The sequence below is a fragment of the Anomaloglossus baeobatrachus genome, chromosome 3, assembly GCF_048569485.1.
Source record: "Anomaloglossus baeobatrachus isolate aAnoBae1 chromosome 3, aAnoBae1.hap1, whole genome shotgun sequence".
Classification (NCBI taxonomy): Eukaryota; Metazoa; Chordata; class Amphibia; order Anura; family Aromobatidae; genus Anomaloglossus; species Anomaloglossus baeobatrachus.
The window spans coordinates 704,206,830-704,234,324 of NC_134355.1; the positions used below are offsets into that span (position 1 = coordinate 704,206,830).

At 62.0% G+C, this 27,495-nt stretch overlaps 2 protein-coding genes across 4 annotated transcripts in view; one reads left to right on the forward strand and one right to left on the reverse strand.

Annotated features, from left to right (window-relative positions):
• The window catches only part of IFT172 (intraflagellar transport 172), a 192,286-nt gene extending 182,013 nt beyond the window's left edge, over positions 1-10,273 (reverse strand). Inside the window, 8 exon segments of the mRNA XM_075341695.1 lie at positions 5,109-5,159; positions 5,161-5,197; positions 5,315-5,394; positions 5,498-5,563; positions 5,678-5,717; positions 8,201-8,313; positions 9,980-10,123; positions 10,247-10,273. Coding sequence (XP_075197810.1) covers positions 5,109-5,159; positions 5,161-5,197; positions 5,315-5,394; positions 5,498-5,563; positions 5,678-5,717; positions 8,201-8,313; positions 9,980-10,123; positions 10,247-10,273 — 558 coding nt within the window.
• Positions 10,274-12,379: 2,106 nt separating this feature from the next.
• The window catches only part of LOC142297124 (low density lipoprotein receptor adapter protein 1-B-like), a 51,518-nt gene continuing 36,402 nt past the window's right edge, over positions 12,380-27,495 (forward strand). For all 3 annotated transcript variants that reach the window (XM_075341391.1, XM_075341393.1, XM_075341394.1), the window contains exon 1: positions 12,380-12,484. In XM_075341391.1, coding sequence (XP_075197506.1) covers positions 12,421-12,484 — 64 coding nt within the window. In that variant the 5' untranslated portion in view covers positions 12,380-12,420. The remainder of the gene's footprint in view (positions 12,485-27,495) is intronic.

Consider the following 27,495-nt stretch of genomic DNA (forward strand, 5'->3'; position numbering starts at 1 on the left):
GTTAAAAAAGCTGTGTCACATCATCTTAGCAGATTCAACAAACCTTGGTACCAGGTGACAGCATGTGCCGTCCTTTTTTGATTTCCATGAATTGATCTCGCTGTTTCTGAAGATCCACCAAAAATTCTGGGAGAAAAAAAAAAAAAAATTGAGATTTTGGCACTGTTGTATGTAAGGGAACCTTTTTGTCTAGCCATCGCAATCCAGTGTCTATCTTTACAGTTCAGGAGACGTGCCAGGGAAACCTGTGTGGGGTGGGGCGCCCGGAGGGAGAGACCTTGTTAGGCCCCGGTGGGCCCTTTCAGCCGTAAATGTCGGAGAAAAATCATTCCCAAAGGTTGGTTTAAGCCAATCCTCCAGGCAGTGCTCAGGATGCCGGCCTTCTGAACACCACGGCAGCCCCATCATACGGATATTATTGCGGTGCATTCCATTTTCCAAATCATCTGCTTTTTGGCACCAGGCATTGATCGAGCAAGACACTTTAATCAATTTGGCAGATATAGGGGTCATCTTATCCTCCAGGAGAGACACCCTTGTTTCGGCCTCTATCATATCTTGACGGGGCCACCCCACTTCAGAATGTACCTCCTCTATTTTCCCCATGTAAGGGGGATGTACACAAAGCTATAGCCGGCAGGAGTTGGTCTGAGACCGGCTTTAGAGTTTGGGATTCCCAGTCCTCTCCTCCACCATCATCTAGAATCTAGTCCTTACATAAGTCTGTACATTTTGGAAAGGAGGGGTTAATTCTCAAGTCACAAGGGGTGTCCAGGGGGTCACTTCTAGCAAATCCTTCCAGTTTGTCGGCTGCTCAAGCGAGTCATATCTGTAACTGTGCGGATATAATTAGGAGGAGACTTTAATAAGTTGTACATAGCACTAGATACTGATGAGCAGAGTCTACTATATGGTAGACTATATATAATGTATAGTTTATAGGTCAGATACCATAAACTGCGCCCAGCTAAGATACAGCCCTGGCTCGCTGTTAAGGCTACTTTCACACATCCGGTTTGAGCACTGCGGCTCAATCCGGCTGTGAAACCTATGCAACTGATGCGGCGAAATCACCGCATCCTTTGCATAAGTTTTTACATGCGACCGGTCCGTTTTTTCCGGTTGCGGCACGCTACTGAGCATGCGCAGTGGAATAAACCGCATGCGGCGGCCGATGCGTTTTTTTTTCCGCATCGCGCCGCATCCGGCGTCCATAGGCATGCATTGAAAAATGCGCCGTAGCGGCCGGATGCGGCGCGATGCGGTTTTTTTGCCGGAGGAAAAAACGTTGCAGGCAACGTTCCATCCGGCCGCGGCATCGGCTAAATCTGCCGCACGCGGCAAAAACCGGACCGACCGCAAGCCCATGCGGCACAATACGGCACTAATGTAAGTCTATGCAAAAAAAAAAACGCAACCGGCGGCAAAAAAAACGGTTGCGGTTTTTCTGCAGAGCGCCGTATTGTGCCGCAGAGCAAAAACCTGATGTGTGAAAGTAGCCTAAGCTGGAGTGCTGCTTCATGGGCTGCCTCCTCCAGGCTCCTTGTGTCTGGGAGCTCAGAGTCTGATCACTCCCCATCTCTGACCCATGGCCTGAAACATCTTCATCAGCTGCCTCATACTGGCTACTCCATGTCTCTGGGGGCTCAGAGTCAGATCACTCCCCATCTCTGACCCATGGTCTGTAACATCTTCATGAGCTCCATGCTCCATGTCTCTGGGGGCTCAGAGTCTGATCACTCCCCATCTCTGACCCATGGTTTGTAACATCTTCATGAGCTCCATGTCTCTGGGGGCTCAGAGTCTGATCACTCCCCATCTCTGACCCATGGTTTGTAACATCTTCATGAGCTCCATGCTCCATGTCTCTGGGGGCTCAGAGTCAGATCACTCCCCATCTCTGACCCATGGTCTGTAACATCTTCATGAGCTCCATGCTCCATGTCTCTGGGGGCTCAGAGTCAGATCACTTCCAATCTCTGACCCATGGTTTGTAACATCTTCATGAGCTCCATGCTCCATGTCTCTGGGGGCTCAGAGTCTGATCACTCCCCATCTCTGACCCATGGTCTGTAACATCTTCATGAGCTCCATGCTCCATGTCTCGGGGGGGGGGGGGGGGGGGGGGGGGTGGGGGGGGGGGGGGGGGGGGGGGGGGGGGGGGGGGGGGGGGCTCAGAGTCAGATCACTTCCAATCTCTGACCCATGGTTTGTAACATCTTCATGAGCTCCATGCTCCATGTCTCTGGGGGCTCAGAGTCAGATCACTCCCCATCACTGACCCATGGTCTGTAACATCTTCATGAGCTCCATGTCTCTGGGGGCTCAGAGTCTGATCACTCCCCATCACTGACCCATGGCCTGAAACATCTTCATCAGATGCCTCCTACTGGCTACTCTATGTCTCTGGGGTCTCAGAGTCTGATCACTCCCCATCTCTAACCCATGGTCTGTAACATCTTCATGGGCTCCATGCTCCATGTCTCTGGGGCCCTGAGTCTGATCACTCCCCATCTCTGATCAATGGATTGTAATATCTTCATGGGCTCCATGTCTCTGGAGGCTCAGAGTCTGATCACTCCCCATCTCTAACCCATGGTCTGTAACATCTTCATGAGCTCCATGCTCCATGTCTCTGGGGCCCTGAGTCTGATCACTCCCCATCTCTGATCAATGGATTGTAACATCTTCATGAGCTCCATGTCTCTGGGGGCTCAGAGTCTGATTACTCCCCATCTCTGACCCATGGTCTGTAACATCTTCATGAGCTCCATGTCTCTGGGGCTCAGAGTCTGATCACTCCCCATCTCTGACCCATGGTTTGTAACATCTTCATGAGCTCCATGCTCCATGTCTCTGGGGGCTCAGAGTCTGATTACTCCCCATCTCTGACCCATGGCCTGAAACATCATCAGCTGCCTCCTACTGGCTACTCCATGTCTCTGGGGGCTCAGAGTCTGATCACTCCCCATCTCTGACCCATGGTCTGTAACATCTTCATGAGCTCCATGTCTCTGGGGGCTCAGAGTCTGATCACTCCCCATCTCTGACCCATGGCCTGAAACATCTTCATGAGCTCCATGCTCCATGTCTCTGGGGGCTCAGAGTCTGATCACTCCCCATCTCTGACCCATGGTCTGTAACATCTTCATGAGCTCCATGCTCCATGTCTCTGGAGGCTCAGAGTCTGATCTCTCCCCATCTCTGATCAATGGTTTGTAACATCTTCATGAGCTCCATGCTCCATGTCTCTGGGGGCTCAGAGTCTGATCACTCCCCATCTCTGACCCATGGTTTCTTCATGGGCTCCATGTCTCTGGAGGCTCAGAGTCTGATCATGCAGACATCTCTGACCCATGGTCTGTAACATCTTCATGGGCTCCATTTCTCAGGGGCTCAGAGTCTGATCGTTCACCATCTCCGACCCTTGGCCTGTAACATCTTCATGGGTTGCCTCCTCCAGGCTCCAAATCTCTGAGGGCTTTGGTACTGGAAGAATTATCATGTGTCACTGGTCGCCAATCTGAAGGCAGATTGGGATACTAAATGGATTTCTTATTCTTAGAGAAACCAGAGAGATTGGTTATACAGGAGTAACAGTCGGTCACAGGATCTTTGTGCCCGCCGTCTCCTTGGGACAGCAAACGTCTTCTCAGCCGACCTGTAGGACCAGCAGCACACCTTGCACATGAGATGTGAGGAGCCATGGTGTGTCTTCATCACCGATGCTGCATCCACAGTGTAGCTCATTGGCCTCCATGACAGCGATCATGGTGCATCATTGAGGATTAAGCGTGGATTAGGGATTTGACAAGGTTAATAAATTGGAAAAGTGGGAGTCTATTGTCTTCATTCTCCAATATGTTCTTTGTTTCCATGTCTTTCAGGTTCGCTTTGGGGGAACGTCGTGGGACCTCGCTATGGATCACGACGGACCTATTTTGTTAACTAAATCATGTAAATAAATTGGTGAACGCGGGCTGTAGTCGGGGGGGGGCGTTGTGTTCAAATAAAAATTAATAATTATTTTGGAAACTACTGTATTAGTAATGGGGGTGTCTGATAGATGCCGCTCCATTACCAATAACAGGGCTTGATGCCAGATGGCAATTCACAGCCAGCAACAAATCGTTTATTACCCTGCTTGCCACCGCACCAGAGCAATGGGAAGAGCTGGGGCTAAGTGCAAGGATTGGTGCATCTTTGGATGCACCAAATATGGGGCAGCTGCAACCTGCTATTTTTAGGCTAGGGAGGGCCCAATACCCATGGGATCCCCAGACTGGTAATACCAGGCCGCACCTGTCTGCTTTACCTTGGCTGGCTTACAAAAATAGGGGGAACCCCCATGTCATTTTTTTTTTTACTTAACAGCATGATTAGCCGAGGAAGATCTATATGCATCCTCTGATACCAGGCCATTGTGTTTGTTTGAAGATATATTTGTCAAACTATGCAAAAGTTTGACAAATATCCTCCGGGGGTCAGGGATCCTCCGGGGGTCAGGACACTGCCGGCCTCTCCTTACAGCAGACAGCGGCAAATGGTGCAGGGTGAGTATTTAGGAGACAACAGCTTGAGCCCCTATAATCAGTTGATCGTCAGTACGTCGGCGGGGCCAGACCCCCCTGATTACAGGGGTCTTGGCGGTCACGTGTTTTCTCTGATCATATACCTGCACCATCTACTTAAAGGGAATCTGTCCCAGCTTTTTGACACCTAATTTGAGAGCAGCGTGACGTAGGGGCAGAGTCTCTGATTCCAGCGATGTGTCACTTACTGGGCTGCTTAGTGCAGTTTTGATAAAATCACTAATTGATCAGCAGGAGATTATCAATTACAGGACTACTTGGTGCACTGCAGGTAGTCCAGCATATTCATGAGCTCTGTATAGCCCTTCCCCCACCACTGATTGGCAGCTGTCTGTTACTGTATAGGAGGAGAAAGCTGCCAATCATTGCTGTGGGCGGGGTTATAGAGCTTCACATTCAAATAACGGGCAGATCTGCAGCAGAGGAGATGGCACACAGCCCAGTAAGTGACACATCGCTGGAATCAGACACATTCAGGGACGCTGTGCTGTGAGAAGACGGGGGCTTGGGCCGTACCTGCGACTCTCCAGAACCTTCATCATCAAAGAAATAGCGGACAATAGTCCCCATCCGCGTGGCCGGACACGATCCCCTTCCCTGAGACACTGAGAGGACAGGAGAGGGCAACAGGTGAGTGACGGGCGATGCCGGTACAGAAGCCCCCCCGCCACAAGCCCGCCACAACCCCATCACAAGCCCGCCACAACCCACCAAACACTCACTTAGAGGTCAGCGACACCACGTAGGATTCGGTCCCGTAGATGGTTGAGGACTTGTTTGTTTTGGTGTTTGCCAAACGAACCTGGAGAAAAGATGAACATGTGGGGGAGGGGGGGGGGGCGACGTGTGAGATCGGAGGGACTACAAGCCCCAACCACATCAATACACACAGAGGACGACCTCACCTTTCCTTCCGCCAGGCCAAAGACGATGGTGTTCTCCAGAGGCCACAGGAGACAGGTGACCGCGCTCTACAACACCAGACAAGGGGGTTATGGACATCCCCCGGACCGCTCACCGGCCGGACCGCTCACCGGCCGGACCGCTCACTGGCCGGACCGCTCACCGGCCGGAGCGCAACTTACCGTCTGCAGGAACTTGTTACAGATCACCTTCTTATCTCCCCTACAAGATAACGAGAGGCATGAGCAGAACGCAAACCCCTCCCCCGAGACGTCCACAGCCCCCCCGCAACGGGGCGTCACACAGCCCCCTCCACAAGACGTCACACAGCACCGCCCGCAACGGGACGTCACACAACCCCCCGCAACGGGGCGTCACCCCCCCCCGCCACAAGACGTCACACAGCACCCCCCGCAACAGGACGTCACACACAGCCCCCCCGCAACAAGACGTCACACACAGCCTCCCAATCAACGGGGCGTCACACAGCCCCCCACCGCCGCCACGGGACGTCACACAGCCCTCCGCCACATGCCCCCACCCCCACCATAGGATGTCACACCCCCCTCGCAATGGGACGTCACACACCCCCCGCCAAAGGATGTCACACAGCCCCCCCGCAACGGGACGTCACACAGCCCCCCGCAACGAGACGTCACACAACCCCCGCAACGGGACGTCACACAGCCCCCCCGCAACGAGACGTCACACAACCCCCGCAACGGGACGTCACACAGCCCCCCGCAACGGGACGTCACACAGCCCCCCGCAACGGGACGTCACACAGCCCCCCGCAACGGGACGTCACACAGCCCCCCGCAACGGGACGTCACACAGCCCCCCGCAACGGGACGTCACACAGCCCCCCGCAACGGGACGTCACACAGCCCCCCGCAACGAGACGTCACACAGCCCCCCGCAACGGGACGTCACACAGCCCCCCGCAACGGGACGTCACACAGCCCAGAAAGCCAGAAGACGTCACACAGCCCCCCCCGCAACGGGACGTCACACAGCCCCCCGCAACGAGACGTCACACAGCCCCCCCGCAACGAGACGTCACACAGCCCAGAAAGCCAGAAGACGTCACACAGCCCCCCGCAACGGGACGTCACACAACAGGTCCTCACAAAGCCCCCTGCCACATGCCCCCCCCACACCTTCCCACAGAACGTCACCCCCCCCACAAGACGTCACACAGCTCCCCGCCACAGGACGTCACATGCCCCAGAAAGCCACAAGACGTCACACACATCCCTGCCACATGCCCCCCCAGGACGTCACACCCCCCAACAAGACATCACCCCCCCGCCACATGCCCCACCCACCCCCGCAACAGGACGTCACACGCCCAAGAAAGCCACAAGACGTCACGCACACCCCCGCCACACAATCTCCACGCTACAGGACGCCACACAACCCTCCGCTACAGGACGCCACACAACCCTCCGCTACAGGACGCCACACAAACTCCCCGCTACAGGACGCCACACAAACTCCCCGCTACAGGACGCCACACAAACTCCCCGCTACAGGACGCCACACAAACTCCCCGCTACAGGACGCCACACAAACTCCCCGCTACAGGACGCCACACAACCCTCCACTACAGGACGCCACACAAACTCCCCGCTACAGGACGCCACACAACCCTCCACTACAGGACGCCACACAAACTCCCCGCTACAGGACGCCACACAACCCTCCACTACAGGATGCCACACAAACTCCCCGCTACAGGACGCCACACAAACTCCCCGCTACAGGACGCCACACAACCCTCCACTACAGGACGCCACACAACCCTCCACTACAGGACGCCACACAAACTCCCCGCTACAGGACGCCACACAAACTCCCCGCTACAGGACGCCACACAAACTCCCCGCTACAGGACGCCACACAACCCTCCACTACAGGACGCCACACAAACTCCCCGCTACAGGACGCCACACAAACTCCCCGCTACAGGACGCCACACAAACTCCCCGCTACAGGACGCCACACAAACTCCCCGCTACAGGACGCCACACAAACTCCCCGCTACAGGACGCCACACAAACTCCCCGCTACAGGACGCCACACAAACTCCCCGCTACAGGACGCCACACAAACTCCCCGCTACAGGACGCCACACAACCCTCCACTACAGGACGCCACACAAACTCCCCGCTACAGGACGCCACACAAACTCCCCGCTACAGGACGCCACACAAACTCCCCGCTACAGGACGCCACACAAACTCCCCGCTACAGGACGCCACACGATCCATGACACAGGATGCCAAACGCCCAAGAACGCCACACGACCCCTCCGCCACAGAATGCCACATGACCCCCGCCACAGGACATCACACGCCCCAACCCCCCCCACAGGATGCCACACGCTCCAACCCCCCGCCACAGGAGGCCACACGCTCCAACCCCCCGCCACAGGAGGCCACACGCTCCCCCAACACAGGATGCCACATGCTCCCTGCCACTGGAAGTTCACTGACAGGATGCCATACACCCCAGGAACCCACAGAATGCCACACGCCCACCCTGTCACAGTACGCCACAGGCCACATGTACCCGTCACAGAACACCACACACCCGTCATAGGACGCCACATGACTCCCTACAGGCATCCCCCGCCACATGCACCCCCGCCACATGACTTCCTCTCAGCACAGGAGACCTCATTCCTCCCGATGCTCACTCACCAGTCCTCCCCGATCTTGTAGACATATATAATGTTGTCCGTCTGTCCGACCGCGATTCTGGTGGAGTCCGGGGAGAAGGCCATGCCCTTCACCATATAACTCTTCTTCCCGAACTGTAAGAGAGGCATAATGAGTCCGAGGCCGTCTGACACCTCCACAAACACCTACACAGCCCCACTGGGCACAGCCGCCCCGACACCTCCACAAACATCTACACAGCCCCACTGGGCACAGCCGCCCAGACACCTCCACAAACACCTACACAGCACCACTGGGCACTGCGGCCCCGACACCTCCACAAACACCAGAGCATCATCAAAGAGAGCGATGGCCCCGACACCTCCACCAACATCAGAGCATCATCCCAGAGAGCGGTGGCCCCGACACCTCCACAAACATCAGAGCATCATCCCAGAGAGAGGTGGCCCCGACACCTCCACGAACATCAGAGCATCATCCCAGAGAGAGGTGGCCCCGACACCTCCACCAACATCAGAGCATCATCCCAGAGAGAAGCGGCCCCGACACCTCCACCAACACCAGAGCATCATCCCAGAGTGTGGCGGCCCCGACACCTCCAACAACATCACAGCATCATCCCAGAGAGCTGCGGCCACGACAGCTCCACCAACATGAGAGCATCATCCCAGAGAGAAGCGGCCCCGACACTCCACCAACACCAGAGCATCATCCCAGAGAGTGGCGGCCCCGACACCTCCACCAACACCAGAGCATCATCCCAGAGAGCGGTGGCCCCGACACCTCCACCAACACCAGAGCATCATCCCAGAGAGTGGCGGCCCCGACACCTCCACCAACACCAGAGCATCATCCCAGAGAGTGGCGGCCCTGACACCTCCACCAACATCAGAGCATCATCCCAGAGAGTGGCGGCCCCGACACCTCCACCAACACCAGAGCATCATCCAGAGAGTGGCGGCCCCGACACCTCCACCAACACCAGAGCATCATCCCAGAGAGCGATGGCCCCGACACCTCCACCAACACCAGAGCATCATCCCAGAGAGTGGCGGCCCCGACACCTCCACCAACATCAGAGCATCATCCCAGAGAGCGGCGGCCCCGACACCTCCACCAACATCACAGCATCATCCCAGAGTGTGGCGGCCCCGACACCTCCACCAACATCAGAGCATCATCCCAGAGAGAAGCGGCCCCGACACCTCCACCAACATCACAGCATCATCCCAGAGAATGGTGGCCCCGACATCTCCACAAACAGAAGAGCATCATCCCGGAGAGAAGCGGCCCCAACACAACCACCAACATCAGAGCATCATCCCAGAGAGAAGCGGCCCCGACACCTCCACCAACAGCAGAGCATCATCCCAGAGAGAAGCGGCCCCGACACCTCCACCAACATCAGAGCATCATCCCAGAGAGAAGCGGCCCCGACACCTCCACCAACATCAGAGCATCATCCCAGAGAGAAGCGGCCCCGACACCTCCACAAACATCGGAGCATCATCCCAGAGAGCGGTGGCCCCGACACCTCCAACACCAGAGCATCATCCCAGAGAGAAGCGGCCCCGACACCTCCAACACTAGAGCATCATCCCGGAGAGAAGCGGCCCCGACACCTCCACCAACATCAGAGCATCATCCAGAGAGAAGCGGCCCCGACACCTCCACCAACATCAGAGCATCATCCCAGAGAGAAGCGGCCCAGACACCTCCAACAACATCAGAGCATCATCCCAGAGAGAAGCGGCCCAGACACCTCCACATCTGCATACACCGTCACCACGCTGCTCTTACCTTGGCATCAGCGGGTTTCGTGGAGAACTTGTCCCTTCGCTCGCCATGCTCGTCATACAGAAGAACCACACGGTCCACGGTGCAGACCGCAAACTTGCCGTTATTGTGAGCCCAGGCCATAACAGTCACCTTCGCTGCCCCATCCTGCAAGCAACGGGGAAGATGGTGACCTCCAGATGGGGAATGTTAGGGGGCAGATACACCCGTACGTGGGGGAAGAGGAGGGAAGATATATCCAATATATAAGGAAGGAGGAGACAGATATACCTGGTATATGATGAGGAGGGAGCACATATATCCACTATATGAGGAGGGGGCAGCTATGCCCGGCATATGAGGAAGAGAGGGCAGATATACCTGGTATATGAGAAGGAGGAGAGGGCAGATATACCCAGTATATGAGGAGGAGGGGGCAGATATACCCGGTATATGAGAAGGAGGAGGAGAGGGCAGATATACCCGGTATATGAGAAGGAGGAGGAGAGGGCAGATATACCCAGTATATGAGGAGGGGGCAGATATAGCCGGTATATGAGGAGGAGGGGGCAGATATACCTGGTATATGAGGAGGAGAGGGCAGATATACCCAGTATATGAGGAGGAGGGGGCAGATATACCCGGTATATGAGAAGGAGGAGGAGAGGGCAGATATACCCAGTATATGAGGAGGAGGGGGCAGATATACCCAGTATATGAGGAGGGGGGGGCAGATATACCCAGTATATGAGAAGGAGGAGGAGAGGGCAGATATACCCAGTATATGAGGAGGAGGGGGCAGATATACCCAGTATATGAGGAGGGGGGGGCAGAAATACACGGTATATGAGGAGGAGGGGGCAGATATACCCGGTATATGAGAAGGAGGAGGAGAGGCAGATATACCCAGTATATGAGGAGGAGGGGGCAGATATACCCAGTATATGAGGAGGGGGGGCAGAAATACACGGTATATGAGGAGGAGGGGGCAGATATACCCGGTATATGAGGAGGGGGGGGCAGAAATACCCGGTATATGAGGAGGAGGGGGCAGATATACCGGTATATGAGGAAGAGGGGGCAGATATACCCGGTATATTGAGAAGGAGGAGAGGGCAGATATACCCAGTATATGAGGAGGAGGGGGCAGATATACCCGGTATATGAGAAGGAGGAGGAGAGGGCAGATATACCCAGTATATGAGGAGGAGGGGGCAGATATACCCAGTATATGAGGAGGGGGGGGGCAGAAATACACGGTATATGAGGAGGAGGGGGCAGATATACCCGGTATATGAGGAGGAGGGGGCAGATATACCCAGTATATGAGGAGGGGGGGGCAGAAATACACGGTATATGAGGAGGAGGGGGCAGATATACCCAGTATATGAGGAGGAGGGGGCAGATATACCCAGTATATGAGGAGGGGGGGCAGAAATACACGGTATATGAGGAGGAGGGGGCAGATATACCCGGTATATGAGGAGGAGGGGGCAGATATACCCAGTATATGAGGAGGGGGGGGCAGAAATACACGGTATATGAGGAGGAGGGGGCAGATATACCCGGTATATGAGGAGGGGGGGCAGAAATACCCGGTATATGAGGAGGAGGGGGCAGATATACCCGGTATATGAGGAAGAGGGGGCAGATATACCCGGTATATGAGGAAGAGGGGGCAGATATACCCGGTATATGAGGAGGGGGGGGCAGATATACCCGGTATATGAGGAAGAGGGGGCAGATATACCCGGTATATGAGGAGGGGGGGCAGATATACCCGGTATATGAGGAAGAGGGGGCAGATATACCCGGTATATGAGGAGGGGGGGGCAGATATACCCAGTATATGAGGAGGAGGGGCAGATATACCCGGTATATGAGGAGGAGGGGGCAGATATACCCGGTATATGAGGAGGAGGGGGGCAGATATACCCGGTATATGAGGAGGAGGGGCAGATATAGCCGGTATATGAGGAGGAGGGGCAGATATAGCCGGTATATGAGGAGGGGGCAGATATACCCGGTATATGAGGAGGAGGGGCAGATATATGAGGAGTACACAGGCGGAGATTACAGGGTGCACGGCAGATATTTCCAGTGTGGGCTACCTGTGGCTCAGCAGGCTCTTCATGTGTTTCAGCTGCATGCTGCCGGTTCTTCTCGCTGTCCGGTTCTTCCCCCGCTGCTCCCGGTTCTTCTCCCGGTTCTTCCCCGCTGCTCCCGGTTCTGTGCGGCCTCCCGTGGACCGGCCGCGCTTCAGCCTCTAGTGGTTTCCAAGGTAACAGTCCCGCAGGACGCGCCTTGAAGAATCAACGAAAACAGTGACGTAATACGCCGGCCGCCATATTTAATACGGGCAGAGAAAATAAACCAGGCTCCGCCTCCAGAGGGGAGTGGTCTCGGTGTACTCCGCCCTAATGGGCGTCACCCACCTCCGTTATTTCTATAAAGCTTCGTGAGCAATGGACGCTCTGAAGTCCGCGGGGAGAGCGATGATGAGGAGCCCGAGCCTGGGCCGGCACCGGAGTAAGCGGGGGAGGGGAGTGATCACTGCAGACACCGACCTCACCGAGAGGGACCAGGGATGTCCAGATGTGCTCAATGGAGACGAGTCCAGAGACACCGGAGGGGGAGAGGAGACCGGAGACACCGGAGGGGGGAGAGGAGACCGGAGACACCGGAGGGGGAGAGGAGACCGGAGACACCGGAGGGGGGAGACGAGACCGGAGACACCGGAGGGGGAGAGGAGACCGGAGACACCGGAGGGGGGAGACGAGACCGGAGACACCGAGGGGGGAGACGAGACCGGAGACACCGGAGGGGGAGAGGAGACCGGAGACACCGGAGGGGGGAGACGAGACGGAGACACCAGAGGGGGGAGAGGAGACCGGAGACACCAGAGGGGGGAGAGGAGACCGGAGACACCAGAGGGGGGAGAGGAGACCGGAGACACCAGAGGGGGAGAGGAGACCGGAGACACCAGAGGGGGAGAGGAGACCGGAGACACCAGAGGGGGAGAGGAGACCGGAGACACCAGAGGGGGAGAGGAGACCGGAGACACCGGAGGGGGAGAGGAGACCGGAGACACCGGAGGGGGGAGACGAGTCCGGAGACACCGGAGGGGGAGAGGAGACCGGAGACACCGGAGGGGGAGAGGAGACCGGAGACACCGGAGGGGGAGAGGAGACCGGAGACACCAGAGGGGGAGAGGAGACCGGAGACACCGGAGGGGGAGAGGAGACCGGAGACACCGGAGGGGGGAGAGGAGACCGGAGACACCAGAGGGGGAGAGGAGACCGGAGACACCAGAGGGGGAGAGGAGACCGGAGACACCGGAGGGGGAGACGAGACCGGAGACACCAGAGGGGGGAGAGGAGACCGGAGACACCAGAGGGGGGAGAGGAGACCGGAGACACCAGAGGGGGGAGACGAGTCCAGAGACACCAGAGGGGGGAGAGGAGCCGGAGACACCAGAGGGGGGAGAGGAGACCGGAGACACCAGAGGGGGGAGAGGAGACCGGAGACACCAGAGGGGGAGAGAGACCGGAGACACCAGAGGGGGGAGAGGAGACCGGAGACACCAGAGGGGGAGAGGAGACCGGAGACACCAGAGGGGGAGAGGAGACCGGAGACACCGGAGGGGGAGAGGAGACCGGAGACACCGGAGGGGGGAGAGGAGACCGGAGACACCAGAGGGGGAGAGGAGACCGGAGACACCAGAGGGGGAGAGGAGACCGGAGACACCAGAGGGGGGAGAGGAGACCGGAGACACCAGAGGGGGGAGAGGAGACCGGAGACACCAGAGGGGGGAGAGGAGACCGGAGACACCAGAGGGGGGAGAGGAGACCGGAGACACCAGAGGGGGGAGACGAGTCCAGAGACACCAGAGGGGGGAGAGGAGCCCGGAGACACCAGAGGGGGGAGAGGAGACCGGAGACACCAGAGGGGGGAGACGAGACCGGAGACACCAGAGGGGGGAGAGGAGACCGGAGACACCAGAGGGGGGAGAGGAGACCGGAGACACCAGAGGGGGGAGAGGAGACGGAGACACCGGAGGGGGGAGAGGAGTCCAGAGACACCGGAGGGGGAGACGAGACCGGAGACACCGGAGGGGGGAGACGAGACCGGAGACACCAGAGGGGGGAGACGAGACCGGAGGACACCAGAGGGGGGAGAGGAGACCGGAGACACCAGAGGGGGGAGAGGAGACCGGAGACACCAGAGGGGGGAGACGAGACCGGAGACACCAGAGGGGGGAGAGGAGACCGGAGACACCAGAGGGGGGAGACGAGTCCGGAGACACCGGAGGGGGGAGACGAGTCCGGAGACACCGGAGGGGGGAGACGAGTCCGGAGACACCAGAGGGGGGAGACGAGTCCGGAGACCACCGGAGGGGGGAGACGAGTCGGAGACACCGGAGGGGGAGAGGAGACCGGAGACACCAGAGGGGGGAGAGGAGACCGGAGACACCAGAGGGGGGAGACGAGACCGGAGACACCAGAGGGGGGAGAGGAGACCGGAGACACCAGAGGGGGAGAGGAGACCGGAGACACCAGAGGGGGAGAGGAGACCGGAGACACCAGAGGGGGGAGAGGAGACCGGAGACACCAGAGGGGGAGAGGAGACCGGAGACACCAGAGGGGGGAGAGGAGACCGGAGACACCAGAGGGGGGAGAGGAGACCGGAGACACCAGAGGGGGGAGAGGAGACCGGAGACACCAGTGGGGGGAGAGGAGACCGAGACACCGGAGGGGGGAGAGGAGACCGGAGACACCGGAGGGGGGAGAGGAGACCGGAGACACCGGAGGGGGGAGAGGAGACCGGAGACACCGAGGGGGGAGAGGAGACCGAGACACCAGAGGGGGAGACCGAGACCGGAGACACCGGAGGGGGAGAGGAGACCGGAGACACCGGAGGGGGGGAGAGGAGACCGGAGACACCGGAGGGGGGAGAGGAGACCGGAGACACCAGAGGGGGAGAGGAGACCGGAGACACCAGAGGGGGGAGAGGAGACCGGAGACACCAGAGGGGGGAGAGGAGACCGGAGACACCAGAGGGGGGAGAGGAGACCGGAGACACCAGAGGGGGGAGAGGAGACCGGAGACACCGGAGGGGGGAGAGGAGACCGGAGACACCAGAGGGGGAGAGGAGACCGGAGACACCAGAGGGGGGAGAGGAGACCGGAGACACCGGAGGGGGAGAGGAGACCAGAGACACCAGAGGGGGGAGACGAGTCCAGAGACACCAGAGGGGGGAGACGAGTCAGAGACACCGGAGGGGGAGGAGACCGGAGGAGGGAGAGAGGAGACCGGAGACAAGACCGGAGACACCAGAGGGGGGAGAGGAGACCGGAGACACCAGAGGGGGGAGAGGAGACCGGAGACACCAGAGGGGGGAGAGGAGACCGGAGACACCGGAGGGGGAGAGGAGACCGGAGACACCAGAGGGGGGAGAGGAGACCGGAGACACCAGAGGGGGAGAGGAGACCGGAGACACCAGAGGGGGGAGAGGAGACCGGAGACACCGGAGGGGGGAGAGGAGACCGGAGACACCAGAGGGGGGAGAGGAGACCGGAGACACCAGAGGGGGGAGAGGAGACCGGAGACACCAGAGGGGGGAGAGGAGACCGGAGACACCGGAGGGGGGAGACGAGACCGGAGACACCAGAGGGGGAGAGGAGACCGGAGACACCAGAGGGGGGAGAGGAGACCGGAGACACCAGAGGGGGGAGAGGAGACCGGAGACACCGGAGGGGGGAGACGAGACCGGAGACACCAGAGGGGGAGAGGAGACCGGAGACACCAGAGGGGGGAGAGGAGACCGGAGACACCGGAGGGGGGAGAGGAGACCAGAGACACCAGAGGGGGGAGACGAGTCCAGAGACACCAGAGGGGGGAGAGGAGACCGGAGACACCAGAGGGGGGAGAGGAGACCGGAGACACCAGAGGGGGGAGAGGAGACCGGAGACACCAGAGGGGGGAGACGAGACCGGAGACACCAGAGGGGGGAGAGGAGACCGGAGACACCAGAGGGGGGAGAGGAGACCGGAGACACCGGAGGGGGGAGAGGAGACCGGAGACACCGGAGGGGGAGACGAGACCGGAGACACCAGAGGGGGAGAGGAGACCGGAGACACCAGAGGGGGGAGAGGAGACCGGAGACACCGGAGGGGGGAGAGGAGACCAGAGACACCAGAGGGGGGAGACGAGTCCAGAGACACCAGAGGGGGGAGAGGAGACCGGAGACACCAGAGGGGGGAGACGAGTCCAGAGACACCGGAGGGGGGAGACGAGACCGGAGACACCAGAGGGGGAGAGGAGACCGGAGACACCAGAGGGGGGAGAGGAGACCGGAGACACCAGAGGGGGGAGACGAGACCGGAGACACCGGAGGGGGGAGACGAGACCGGAGACACCAGAGGGGGAGAGGAGACCGGAGACACCGGAGGGGGGAGACGAGACCGGAGACACCAGAGGGGGAGAGGAGACCGGAGACACCGGAGGGGGAAGAGGAGACCGGAGACACCGGAGGGGGGAGAGGAGACCGGAGACACCGGAGGGGGGGAGACGAGTCCAGAGACACCGGAGGGGGGGAGACGAGACCGGAGACACCAGAGGGGGAGAGGAGACCGGAGACACCAGAGGGGGGAGACGAGACCGGAGACACCGGAGGGGGGAGACGAGACCGGAGACACCAGAGGGGGGAGACGAGTCCAGAGACACCGGAGGGGGAAGACGAGACCAGAGACACCGGAGGGGGAGAGGAGACCGGAGGGGGGAAGACGAGACCGGAGACACCGGAGGGGGGAGAGGAGACCGGAGACACCAGAGGGGGGAGACGAGTCCAGAGACACCGGAGGGGGAGAGGAGACCGGAGACACCAGAGGGGGGAGACGAGTCCAGAGACACCGGAGGGGGGAGACGAGACCGGAGACACCAGAGGGGGAGAGGAGACCGGAGACACCAGAGGGGGGAGAGGAGACCGGAGACACCAGAGGGGGGAGACGAGACCGGAGACACCGGAGGGGGGAGACGAGACCGGAGACACCAGAGGGGGAGAGGAGACCGGAGACACCGGAGGGGGGAGACGAGACCGGAGACACCGGAGGGGGAGAGGAGACCGGAGACACCGGAGGGGGAAGAGGAGACCGGAGACACCGGAGGGGGGAGAGGAGACCGGAGACACCAGAGGGGGGAGACGAGTCCAGAGACACCGGAGGGGGGGAGACGAGACCGGAGACACCAGAGGGGGAGAGGAGACCGGAGACACCAGAGGGGGGAGACGAGACCGGAGACACCGGAGGGGGGAGACGAGACCGGAGACACCAGAGGGGGGAGACGAGTCCAGAGACACCGGAGGGGGAAGACGAGACCAGAGACACCGGAGGGGGAGAGGAGACCGGAGGGGGGAAGACGAGACCGGAGACACCGGAGGGGGGAGACGAGACCGGAGACACCAGAGGGGGGAGACGAGACCGGAGACACCGGAGGGGGAGAGGAGACCGGAGACACCAGAGGGGGGAGACGAGTCCGGAGACGCCAGAGGGGGGGAGAGGAGACCGGAGACACTAGAGGGGGGAGACGAGTCCGGAGACGCCAGAGGGGGGAGACGAGACCGGAGACGCCAGAGGGGGGAGACGAGACCGGAGACACCAGAGGGGGAGAGGAGACCGGAGACACCAGAGGGGGAGAGGAGACCGGAGACACCAGAGGGGGAGAGGAGACCGGAGACACCGGAGGGGGGAGAGGAGACCGGAGACACCAGAGGGGGAGAGGAGACCGGAGACACCAGAGGGGGGAGAGGAGACCGGAGACACCGGAGGGGGGAGAGGAGACCGGAGACACCGGAGGGGGGAGAGGAGACCGGAGACACCAGAGGGGGAGAGGAGACCGGAGACACCAGAGGGGGAGAGGAGACCGGAGACACCGGAGGGGGGAGAGGAGACCGGAGACACCGGAGGGGGAGAGGAGACCGGAGACACCAGAGGGGGGAGACGAGACCGGAGACACCGGAGGGGGAGAGGAGACCGGAGACACCGGAGGGGGGAGACGAGACCGGAGACACCGGAGGGGGAGAGGAGACCGGAGACACCAGAGGGGGGAGAGGAGACCGGAGACACCGGAGGGGGGAGAGGAGACCGGAGACACCGGAGGGGGGAGACGAGACCGGAGACACCGGAGGGGGAGAGGAGACCGGAGACACCAGAGGGGGAGAGGAGACCGGAGACACCGGAGGGGGGAGAGGAGACCGGAGACACCGGAGGGGGAGAGGAGACCGGAGACACCGGAGGGGGAGAGGAGACCGGAGACACCAGAGGGGGGGAGAGGAGACCGGAGACACCGGAGGGGGGAGAGGAGACCGGAGACACCGGAGGGGGAGAGGAGACCGGAGACACCAGAGGGGGGAGACGAGACCGGAGACACCAGAGGGGGAGAGGAGACCGGAGACACCGGAGGGGGGAGACGAGTCCGGAGACGCCAGAGGGGGGAGACGAGACCGGAGACACCAGAGGGGGGAGACGAGACCGGAGACACCGGAGGGGGAGAGGAGACCGGAGACACCAGAGGGGGGAGACGAGTCCGGAGACGCCAGAGGGGGGAGAGGAGACCGGAGACACTAGAGGGGGGAGACGAGTCCGGAGACGCCAGAGGGGGGGAGACGAGACCGGAGACGCCAGAGGGGGGAGACGAGACCGGAGACGCCAGAGGGGGGAACGAGACCGGAGACACCGGAGGGGGGAGACGAGTCCGGAGACACCGGAGGGGGGAGACGAGACCGGAGACGCCAGAGGGGGGAGAGGAGACCGGAGACACCGGAGGGGGGAGAGGAGACCGGAGACACCGGAGGGGGGGAGAGGAGACCGGAGACACCGGAGGGGGAGAGGAGACCGGAGACACCGGAGGGGGAGAGGAGACCGGAGACACCGGAGGGGGAGAGGAGACCGGAGACACCAGAGGGGGGAGAGGAGACCGGAGACACCGGAGGGGGGAGAGGAGACCGGAGACACCGGAGGGGGGGAGAGGAGACCGGAGACACCAGAGGGGGGAGAGGAGACCGGAGACACCAGAGGGGGGAGAGGAGACCGAGACACCAGAGGGGGGAGAGGAGACCGGAGACACCAGAGGGGGGAGAGGAGACCGGAGACACCAGAGGGGGGAGAGGAGACCGGAGACACCAGAGGGGGGAGAGGAGACCGGAGACACCGGAGGGGGAGACGAGTCCAGAGACACCGGAGGGGGAGACAGGAGACCGGAGACACCAGAGGGGGGAGAGGAGACCGGAGACACCAGAGGGTGGAGAGGAGACCGGAGACACCGGAGGGGGAGACGAGACCGGAGACACCGGAGGGGGGAGACGAGACCGGAGACACCGGAGGGGGAGAGGAGACCGGAGACACCGGAGGGGGGAGACGAGTCCGGAGACACCAGAGGGGGGAGAGGAGACCGGAGACACCAGAGGGGGGAGAGGAGACCGGAGACACCGGAGGGGGAGAGGAGACCGGAGACACCGGAGGGGGAGAGGAGACCGGAGACACCGGAGGGGGGGAGACGAGTCCGGAGACACCGGAGGGGGGAAGACGAGACCGGAGACACCAGAGGGGGGAGACGAGTCCGGAGACACCAGAGGGGGAGAGGAGACCGGAGACACCAGAGGGGGGAGACGAGTCCGGAGACACCAGAGGGGGGAGACGAGTCCGGAGACACCGGAGGGGGAGAGGAGACCGGAGACACCGGAGGGGGGAGAGGAGACCGGAGACACCAGAGGGGGGAGAGGAGACCGGAGACACCAGAGGGGGGAGAGGAGACCGGAGACACCAGAGGGGGGAGAGGAGACCGGAGACACCAGAGGGGGGAGAGGAGACCGGAGACACCAGAGGGGGGAGAGGAGACCGGAGACACCGGAGGGGGAGACGAGTCCGGAGACACCGGAGGGGGAGACAGGAGACCGGAGACACCAGAGGGGGGAGAGGAGACCGGAGACACCAGAGGGGGGAGAGGAGACCGGAGACACCAGAGGGGGGAGAGGAGACCGGAGACACCAGAGGGGGGAGAGGAGACCGGAGACACCAGAGGGGGGAGACGAGTCCAGAGACGCCAGAGGGGGGAGACGAGTCCGGAGACACCACGTCCGGAGAGGGGAGACGAGTCCGGAGACGCCGCGGCCGGAGGGGGGGGGCGAGTCCAGAGACGCCACGGCCGGAGGGGGGGGACGAGTCCAAAGACGCCGGAGGGGGTTGACGAGTCCGGAGATGCCGGAGGGGGGAGAGGAGTCTGGAGACACCCCGGCCGGAGGGGGTGGACGAGTCCGGAGACGCCGGAGGGGGGAGAGCAGGCCAGAAATGCCGTAGGGGGGGAGACGAGACCGGAGACGCCGAAGGGGGGGATAGGAGGCCAGAGATGCCGGAGGGGGGAGAGGAGTCCTGAGACACCGCGGCCGGAGGGGGGAGACTAGTCCGGAGACACTGCGGCCGGAGGGGGGAGACGAGTCCGGAGACACTGCGGCCGGAGCGGGGGTCCTGCTATGGGCCGGGATTATTACAGAGGAGCTTGCTGGACCTTCCTGATTGAGGATGGATCAGGATCCCCTCCCAAACCTTCTGCCGTGATTAGAAGACACTTTCTTCCATCAGTTGACCACAAATGAGAGAAGAACCAACTGGAGGTCACTGGAGGAGCCGCAGAGATCACAGCTCAAGGGGAGAATCTGTCCACCGGATGACTATTAGCCATAGACTCCACAAATCTGCCCTTTATGGAAGAGTGGAGAGAAGAAAGCCGTGTGGGGAACACAGCGAGCAGTGGTTGATGGTGCTCTGTGCAAAAGAGACCAAAGAAGAACTAGGCTAAATGCAAAACGCTGTGTGTGGCAGAAAATTAACAGTGCACTTCTCCCTGAAAACAACATCCCCACAGTCACACATGGTGGAGGCAGCATCCCGCTGTAGGGAGGCATTTCTTCAGCAGGCACAGGGAAGCTGATCAGAGGTAATGGGAAGATGGATGGAGCTAAAAACATGACAACCCTAGAGGAAAACCTTTTAGAGGCTGTAAAAGATGTGAGACCGGGGCGTAGGTTTATCTTCCAGGGGGACAATGACCCTCAACATCTTGTAGAGCTACAAAGAAGGGTTCAGATCAGCGCATATTCCTGTGTGTAAGCGGCCGAGTCACAGTCCAGACCCAAATCCACCGAGATCATAGACGTCTCCATCCAATCTCACTGACCGAGAGACGAGGAAAATGTCACCCCTAGATGAGCAAAGCTGGAGAGACCCCCAAAAGACAGAGCAAAGGTGGAGAGACAGACCCCAAAAGACATAGTAAGGGGGTCCTACAAAGTACTGATTCCAGGGTCCGCCTGTCAGTGCTCTGACTATACGCCACACACTGCAGAGAGGTTACAGGGGTGTGGCGTCCGCCTGTCAGTGCTTAGGCCATACACCACGCACTGCAGAGGGTACAGGGGTGGGGGGTCCGCCTGTCAGTGCTCAGACCAAACACCACGCACTGCAGAGGTTACAGGGGTGGGGGGTCCACCTGTCAGTGCTCAGACCATACACCACGCACTGCAGAGGTTACAGGGGTGGGGGGTCCACCTGTCAGTGCTCAGACCAAACACCACGCACTGCAGAGGTTACAGGGGTGGAGGGTCCACCTGTCAGTTCTCAGACTATACACCGCACACTGCAGAGGTTACAGGGGTGGGGGGTCCGCCTGTCAGTGCTCAGACCGTACACCGCACACTGCAGAGGATACAGGGGTGGGGGGATCCACCTGTCAGTGCTTAGACCATACACTGCACACTGCAGAGATTACAGGGGTGGGGGGTCCGCCTGTCAGTACTCAGACCATACACCACGCACTGCAGAGGTTACAGGGGTGGAGGGTCTACCTGTCAGTACTCAGACCATACACCACGCACTGCAGAGGTTACAGGGGTGGGGGTCCGCCTGTCAGTGCTCAGACTATACACCGCACACTGCAGAGGTTACGGGGGTGGGGGGTCCGCCTGTCAGTGCTCAGACCATACACCACACTGCAGAGGATACAGGGGTGGGGGTCCGCCTGTCAGTGCTCAGACCATACACCACGCACTGCAGAGGTTACAGGGGTGGGGGGTCCACCTGTCAGTGCTCAGACCAAACACCACGCACTGCAGAGGTTACAGGGGTGGAGGGTCTACCTGTCAGTACTCAGACCATACACCACGCACTGCAGAGGTTACAGGGGTGGAGGGTCTACCTGTCAGTACTCAGACCATACACCACGCACTGCAGAGGTTACAGGGGTGGAGGGTCTACCTGTCAGTACTCAGACCATGCACCACGCACTGCAGAGGTTACAGGGGTGGGGGGTCCGCCTGTCAGTGCTCAGACTATACACCGCACACTGCAGAGGTTACAGGGGTGGGGGGTCCGCCTGTCAGTGCTCAGACCATACACCACACTGCAGAGGATACAGGGGTGGGGGTCCGCCTGTCAGTGCTCAGACCATACACCACGCACTGCAGAGGTTACAGGGGTGGGGCGTCCGCCTGTCAGTGCTCAGACAATACACCGCACACTGCAGAGGTTACAGGGGTGGGGGGTCCGCCTGTCAGTGCTCAGACCATACACCGCACACTGCAGAGGTTACAGGGGTGGGGGGTCCGCCTGTCAGTGCTCAGACCGTACACCGCACACTGCAGAGGTTACAGGGGTGGGGGGTCTGCCTATCAGTGCTTAGGCCGTACACCATACACTGCAGAGGTTACAGGGGTGTGGGGTCCGCCTGCCAGTGCTCAGACCATACACCGCACACTGCAGAGGTTACAGGGGTGGGGGGTCCGCCTGTCAGTGCTCAGACCGTACACCGCACACTGCAGAGGATACAGGGGTGGGGGGATCCACCTGTCAGTGCTTAGACCATACACTGCACACTGCAGAGATTACAGGGGTGGGGGGTCCGCCTGTCAGTGCTCAGACCATACACCACACACTGCAGAGGTTACAGGGGTGGGGGGTCCGCCTGTCAGTGCTCAGACCATACACCACACACTGCAGAGGTTACAGGGGTGGGGGGTCCGCCTGTCAGTGCTCAGACCATACACCACACACTGCAGAGGTTACAGGGGTGGAGGGTCCGCCTGTCAGTGCTCAGACCACACACAACACACTGCAGAGGTTACAGGGGTGGGGGGTCCGCCTGTCAGTGCTCAGACCATACACCACACACTGCAGAGGTTACAGGGGTGGGGGGTCTGCCTGTCAGTGCTCAGACCATACACCACACACTGCAGAGGTTACAGGGGTGTGGGGTCCGCCTGTCAGTGCTCAGACCATACACCGCACACTGCAGAGGTTACAGGGGTGGAGGGTCCGCCTGTCAGTGCCACTGCCGGAGGGGGGAGACGAGTCCAGAGACACCGGAGGGGGGAGACGAGTCCAGAGACACCACAGCCGGAGGGGGGAGACGAGTCCAGAGACACCGCAGCCGGAGGGGGGGAGACGAGTCCAGAGACACCGCAGCCGGAGGGGGAAGACGAGTCCAGAGACACCGCAGCCGGAGGGGGGAGACGAGTCCAGAGACACCGTGGCCGGAGGGGGGAGACGATTCCAGAGACACCGCGGCCGGAGGGGGGAGACGAGTCCAGAGACACCGCGGCCGGAGGGGGGAGACGAGTCCAGAGGCACCGCGGCCGGAGGGGAGAGACGAGTCCAGAGACACCGCGGCCGGAGGGGGGAGACGAGTCCAGAGACACCGCGGCCGGAGGGGGGAGACGAGTCCGGAGACGCCGGAGGGGGGAGAGGAGGCCGGAGATGCCAGAGGGGGGAGACGAGTCCAGAGACACCGCGGCCAGAGGGGGGAGACGAGTCCAGAGACACCGCGGCCAGAGGGGGGAGCCGAGTCCAGAAACACCGCGGTCAGAGGGGGGGACGAGTCCGGAGACGTCGGAGGGGGGAGACGAGTCCAGAGACATCGGAGGGGGGGGACGAGACCGGAGACACCGGAGGGGGGAGAGGAGGCCGGATATGCCGGAGGGGGGAAACGAGTCCAGAGACACCGCGGCCTGAGGGGGGAGACTAGTCCGGAGACACCACAGCCGGAGTGGGGAGACGAGTCCGGAGACACTGGAGGGGGGAGATGAGTCCAGAGACGCCGCGGCCGGAGGGGGGAGACGAGTCCAGAGACACCGCGGCCGGAGGGGGGAGACGAGCCCAGAGACACCGCAGCCGGAGGGGGGAGACGAGGCCAGAGACACCGCAGCCGGAGGGGGGAGACGAGTCCAGAGACACCGCAGCCGGAGGGGGGAGACGAGTCCAGAGACACCGCAGCCGGAGGGGGGAGACGAGTCCATAGACACCGCAGCCGGAGGGGGGAGACGAGTCCAGAGACACCACAGCCGGAGGGGGGAGACGAGTCCAGAGACGCCGAGGGGGGAGAGGAGGCCGGAGATGCCAGAGGGGGGAGACGAGTCCAGAGACACCACGTCCGGAGAGGGGAGACGAGTCTGGAGACGCCGCGGCCGGAGGGGGGGGACGAGTCCAGAGACACCGGAGGGGGGAGACGAGTCCAGAGACACCGCAGCCGGAGGGAGGAGATGAGTCCAGAGACACCGCAGCCGGAGGGGGGAGACGAGTCCAGAGACACCGCAGCCGGAGGGGGGAGACGAGTCCAGAGACACCGCAGCCGGAGGGGGGAGACGAGTCCAGAGACACCGCAGCCGGAGGGGGGAGACGAGTCCAGAGACACCGCAGCCGGAGGGGGGAGACGAGTCCAGAGACACCGTGGCCGGAGGGGGAGGGACGAGTCCGGAGATGCCGGAGGGGGGAGAGGAGGCCAGAGACGCCGGAGGGGGAGAAGACGAGTCCGGAGACACCGCAGCCGGAGGGGGGAGACGAGTCCGAAGACACCGCAGCCGGAGGGGGGAGACGAGTCCGGAAACACCGCAGCCGGTGGGGGGAGATGAGTCCGGAGACACTGCAGCCGGAGGGGGGGGGGATGAGTCCGGAGGGGGGAGAGGAGGCCGGAGATGCCGGAGGGGGGAGAGGAGGCTGGAGACACCAAAGGGGGGGGGGGGGAGACGAGTCCGGAGACACCGCAGCTGGAGGGGGTGGACGAGTCCGGAGACGCGCCGGAGGGAGGAGATGAGTCTGGAGACACCGCGGCCGGAGGGGGTGGACGAGTCCGGAGATGCCGGAGGGGGGGAGAGGAGGCCGGAGGGGGGGGAGACGAGACCGGAGACGCTGGAGGGGGGGAGAGGAGGCCGGAGATGCCGGAGGGGGGAGACGAGACCGGAGATGCCGGAGGGGGGAGACGAGTCCGGAGACGCCAGAGGGGGGAGAGGAGGCCGGAGACGCCAGAGGGGGGGAGACGAGTCCGGAGACACCGCAGCTGGAGGGGGGGGACGAATCCGGAGACGCCGGAGGGGGGAGAGGAGGCCGGAGATGCCGTAGGGGGGAGACGAGTCCGGAGACACCACAGCCGGAGGGGGGAGACGAGTCCGGAGACACCACAGCCGGAGGGGGGAGACGAGTCCAGAGACGCCGGAGGGGGGAGAGGAGGCCGGAGATGCCAGAGGGGGGAGACGAGTCCAGAGACACCACGTCCGGAGAGGGGAGACGAGTCTGGAGACGCCGCGGCCGGAGGGGGGGGGCGAGTCCAGAGACACCGGAGGGGGGAGACGAGTCCAGAGACACTGCAGCCGGAGGGGGGTGACGAGTCCAGAGACACCGCAGCCGGAGGGGGGAGACGAGTCCAGAGACACCGCAGCCGGAGGGGGGAGACGAGTCCAGAGACACCGCAGCCGGAGGGGGGAGACGAGTCCAGAGACACCGTGGCCGAAGGGGGAGGGACGAGTCCGGAGATGCCGGAGGGGGGAGAGGAGGCCAGAGACGCCGGAGGGGGAGAAGACGAGTCCGGAGACACCGCAGCCGGAGGGGGGAGACGAGTCCGAAGACACCGCAGCCGGAGGGGGGAGACGAGTCCGGAAACACCGCAGCCGGTGGGGGGAGATGAGTCCGGAGACACTGCAGCCGGAGGGGGGGGGATGAGTCCGGAGATGCCGGAGGGGGGAGAGGAGGCCGGAGATGCCGGAGGGGGGAGAGGAGGCTGGAGACACCAGAGGGGGGGGGGAGACGAGTCCGGAGACACCGCAGCTGGAGGGGGTGGACGAGTCCGGAGACGCCGGAGGGAGGAGATGAGTCTGGAGACACCGCGGCCGGAGGGGGTGGACGAGTCCGGAGACGCCGGAGGGGGGAGAGGAGGCCGGAGATGCCGGAGGGGGGGGAGACGAGACCGGAGACGCTGGAGGGGGGGAGAGGAGGCCGGAGATGCCGGAGGGGGGAGACGATGCCGGAGGGGGGAGACGAGTCCGGAGACGCCAGAGGGGGGAGAGGAGGCCGGAGACGCCAGAGGGGGGGGAGACGAGTCCGGAGACACCGCAGCTGGAGGGGGGGATGAGTCCGGAGACGCCGGAGGGGGGAGAGGAGGCCGGAGATGCCAGAGGGGGGAGACGAGTCCAGAGACACCGCGGCCAGAGGGGGGAGACGAGTCCAGAGACACCGCGGCCAGAGGGGGGAGCCGAGTCCAGAAACACCGCGGTCAGAGGGGGGGGACGAGTCCGGAGACGTCGGAGGGGGGGAGACGAGTCCGGAGGGGGGAGAGGAGGCCGGAGACGTCGGAGGGGGGAGACGAGTCCAGAGACATCGGAGGGGGGGGACGAGACCGGAGACACCGGAGGGGGGAGACGAGTCCGGAGACGCCGGAGGGGGGAGAGGAGGCCGGATATGCCGGAGGGGGGAAACGAGTCCAGAGACACCGCGGCCTGAGGGGGGAGACTAGTCCTGAGACACCACAGCCGGAGTGGGGAGACGAGTCCGGAGACACTGGAGGGGGGAGATGAGTCCAGAGACGCCGCGGCCGGAGGGGGGAGACGAGTCCAGAGACACCGCGGCCGGAGGGGGGAGACGAGCCCAGAGACACCGCAGCCGGAGGGGGGAGACAAGTCCAGAGACACCGCAGCCGGAGGGGGGAGACGAGTCCAGAGACACCGCAGCCGGAGGGGGGGAGACGAGTCCAGAGAAACCGCAGCCGGAGGGGGGAGACGAGTCCATAGACACCGCAGCCGGAGGGGGGAGACGAGTCCAGAGACACCACAGCCGGAGGGGGGAGACAAGACCAGAGACACCGGAGGGGAGAGACGAGTCTGGAGACGCCGCGGCCGAAGGGGGGAGACACCGGAGGGGGGAGACGAGTCCGGAGACACCACAGCCGGAGGGGGGAGACGAGTCCGGAGACACCACATCCGGAGGGGGGAGACGAGTCCAGAGACGCCGGAGGGGGGAGAGGAGGCCGGAGATGCCAGAGGGGGGAGACGAGTCCAGAGACACCACGTCCGGAGAGGGAAGACGAGTCTGGAGACGCCGCGGCCGGAGGGGGGGGACGAGTCCAGAGACACCGGAGGGGGGAGACGAGTCCAGAGACACCGCAGCCGGAGGGGGGAGATGAGTCCAGAGACACTGCAGCCGGAGGGGGGAGACGAGTCCAGAGACACCG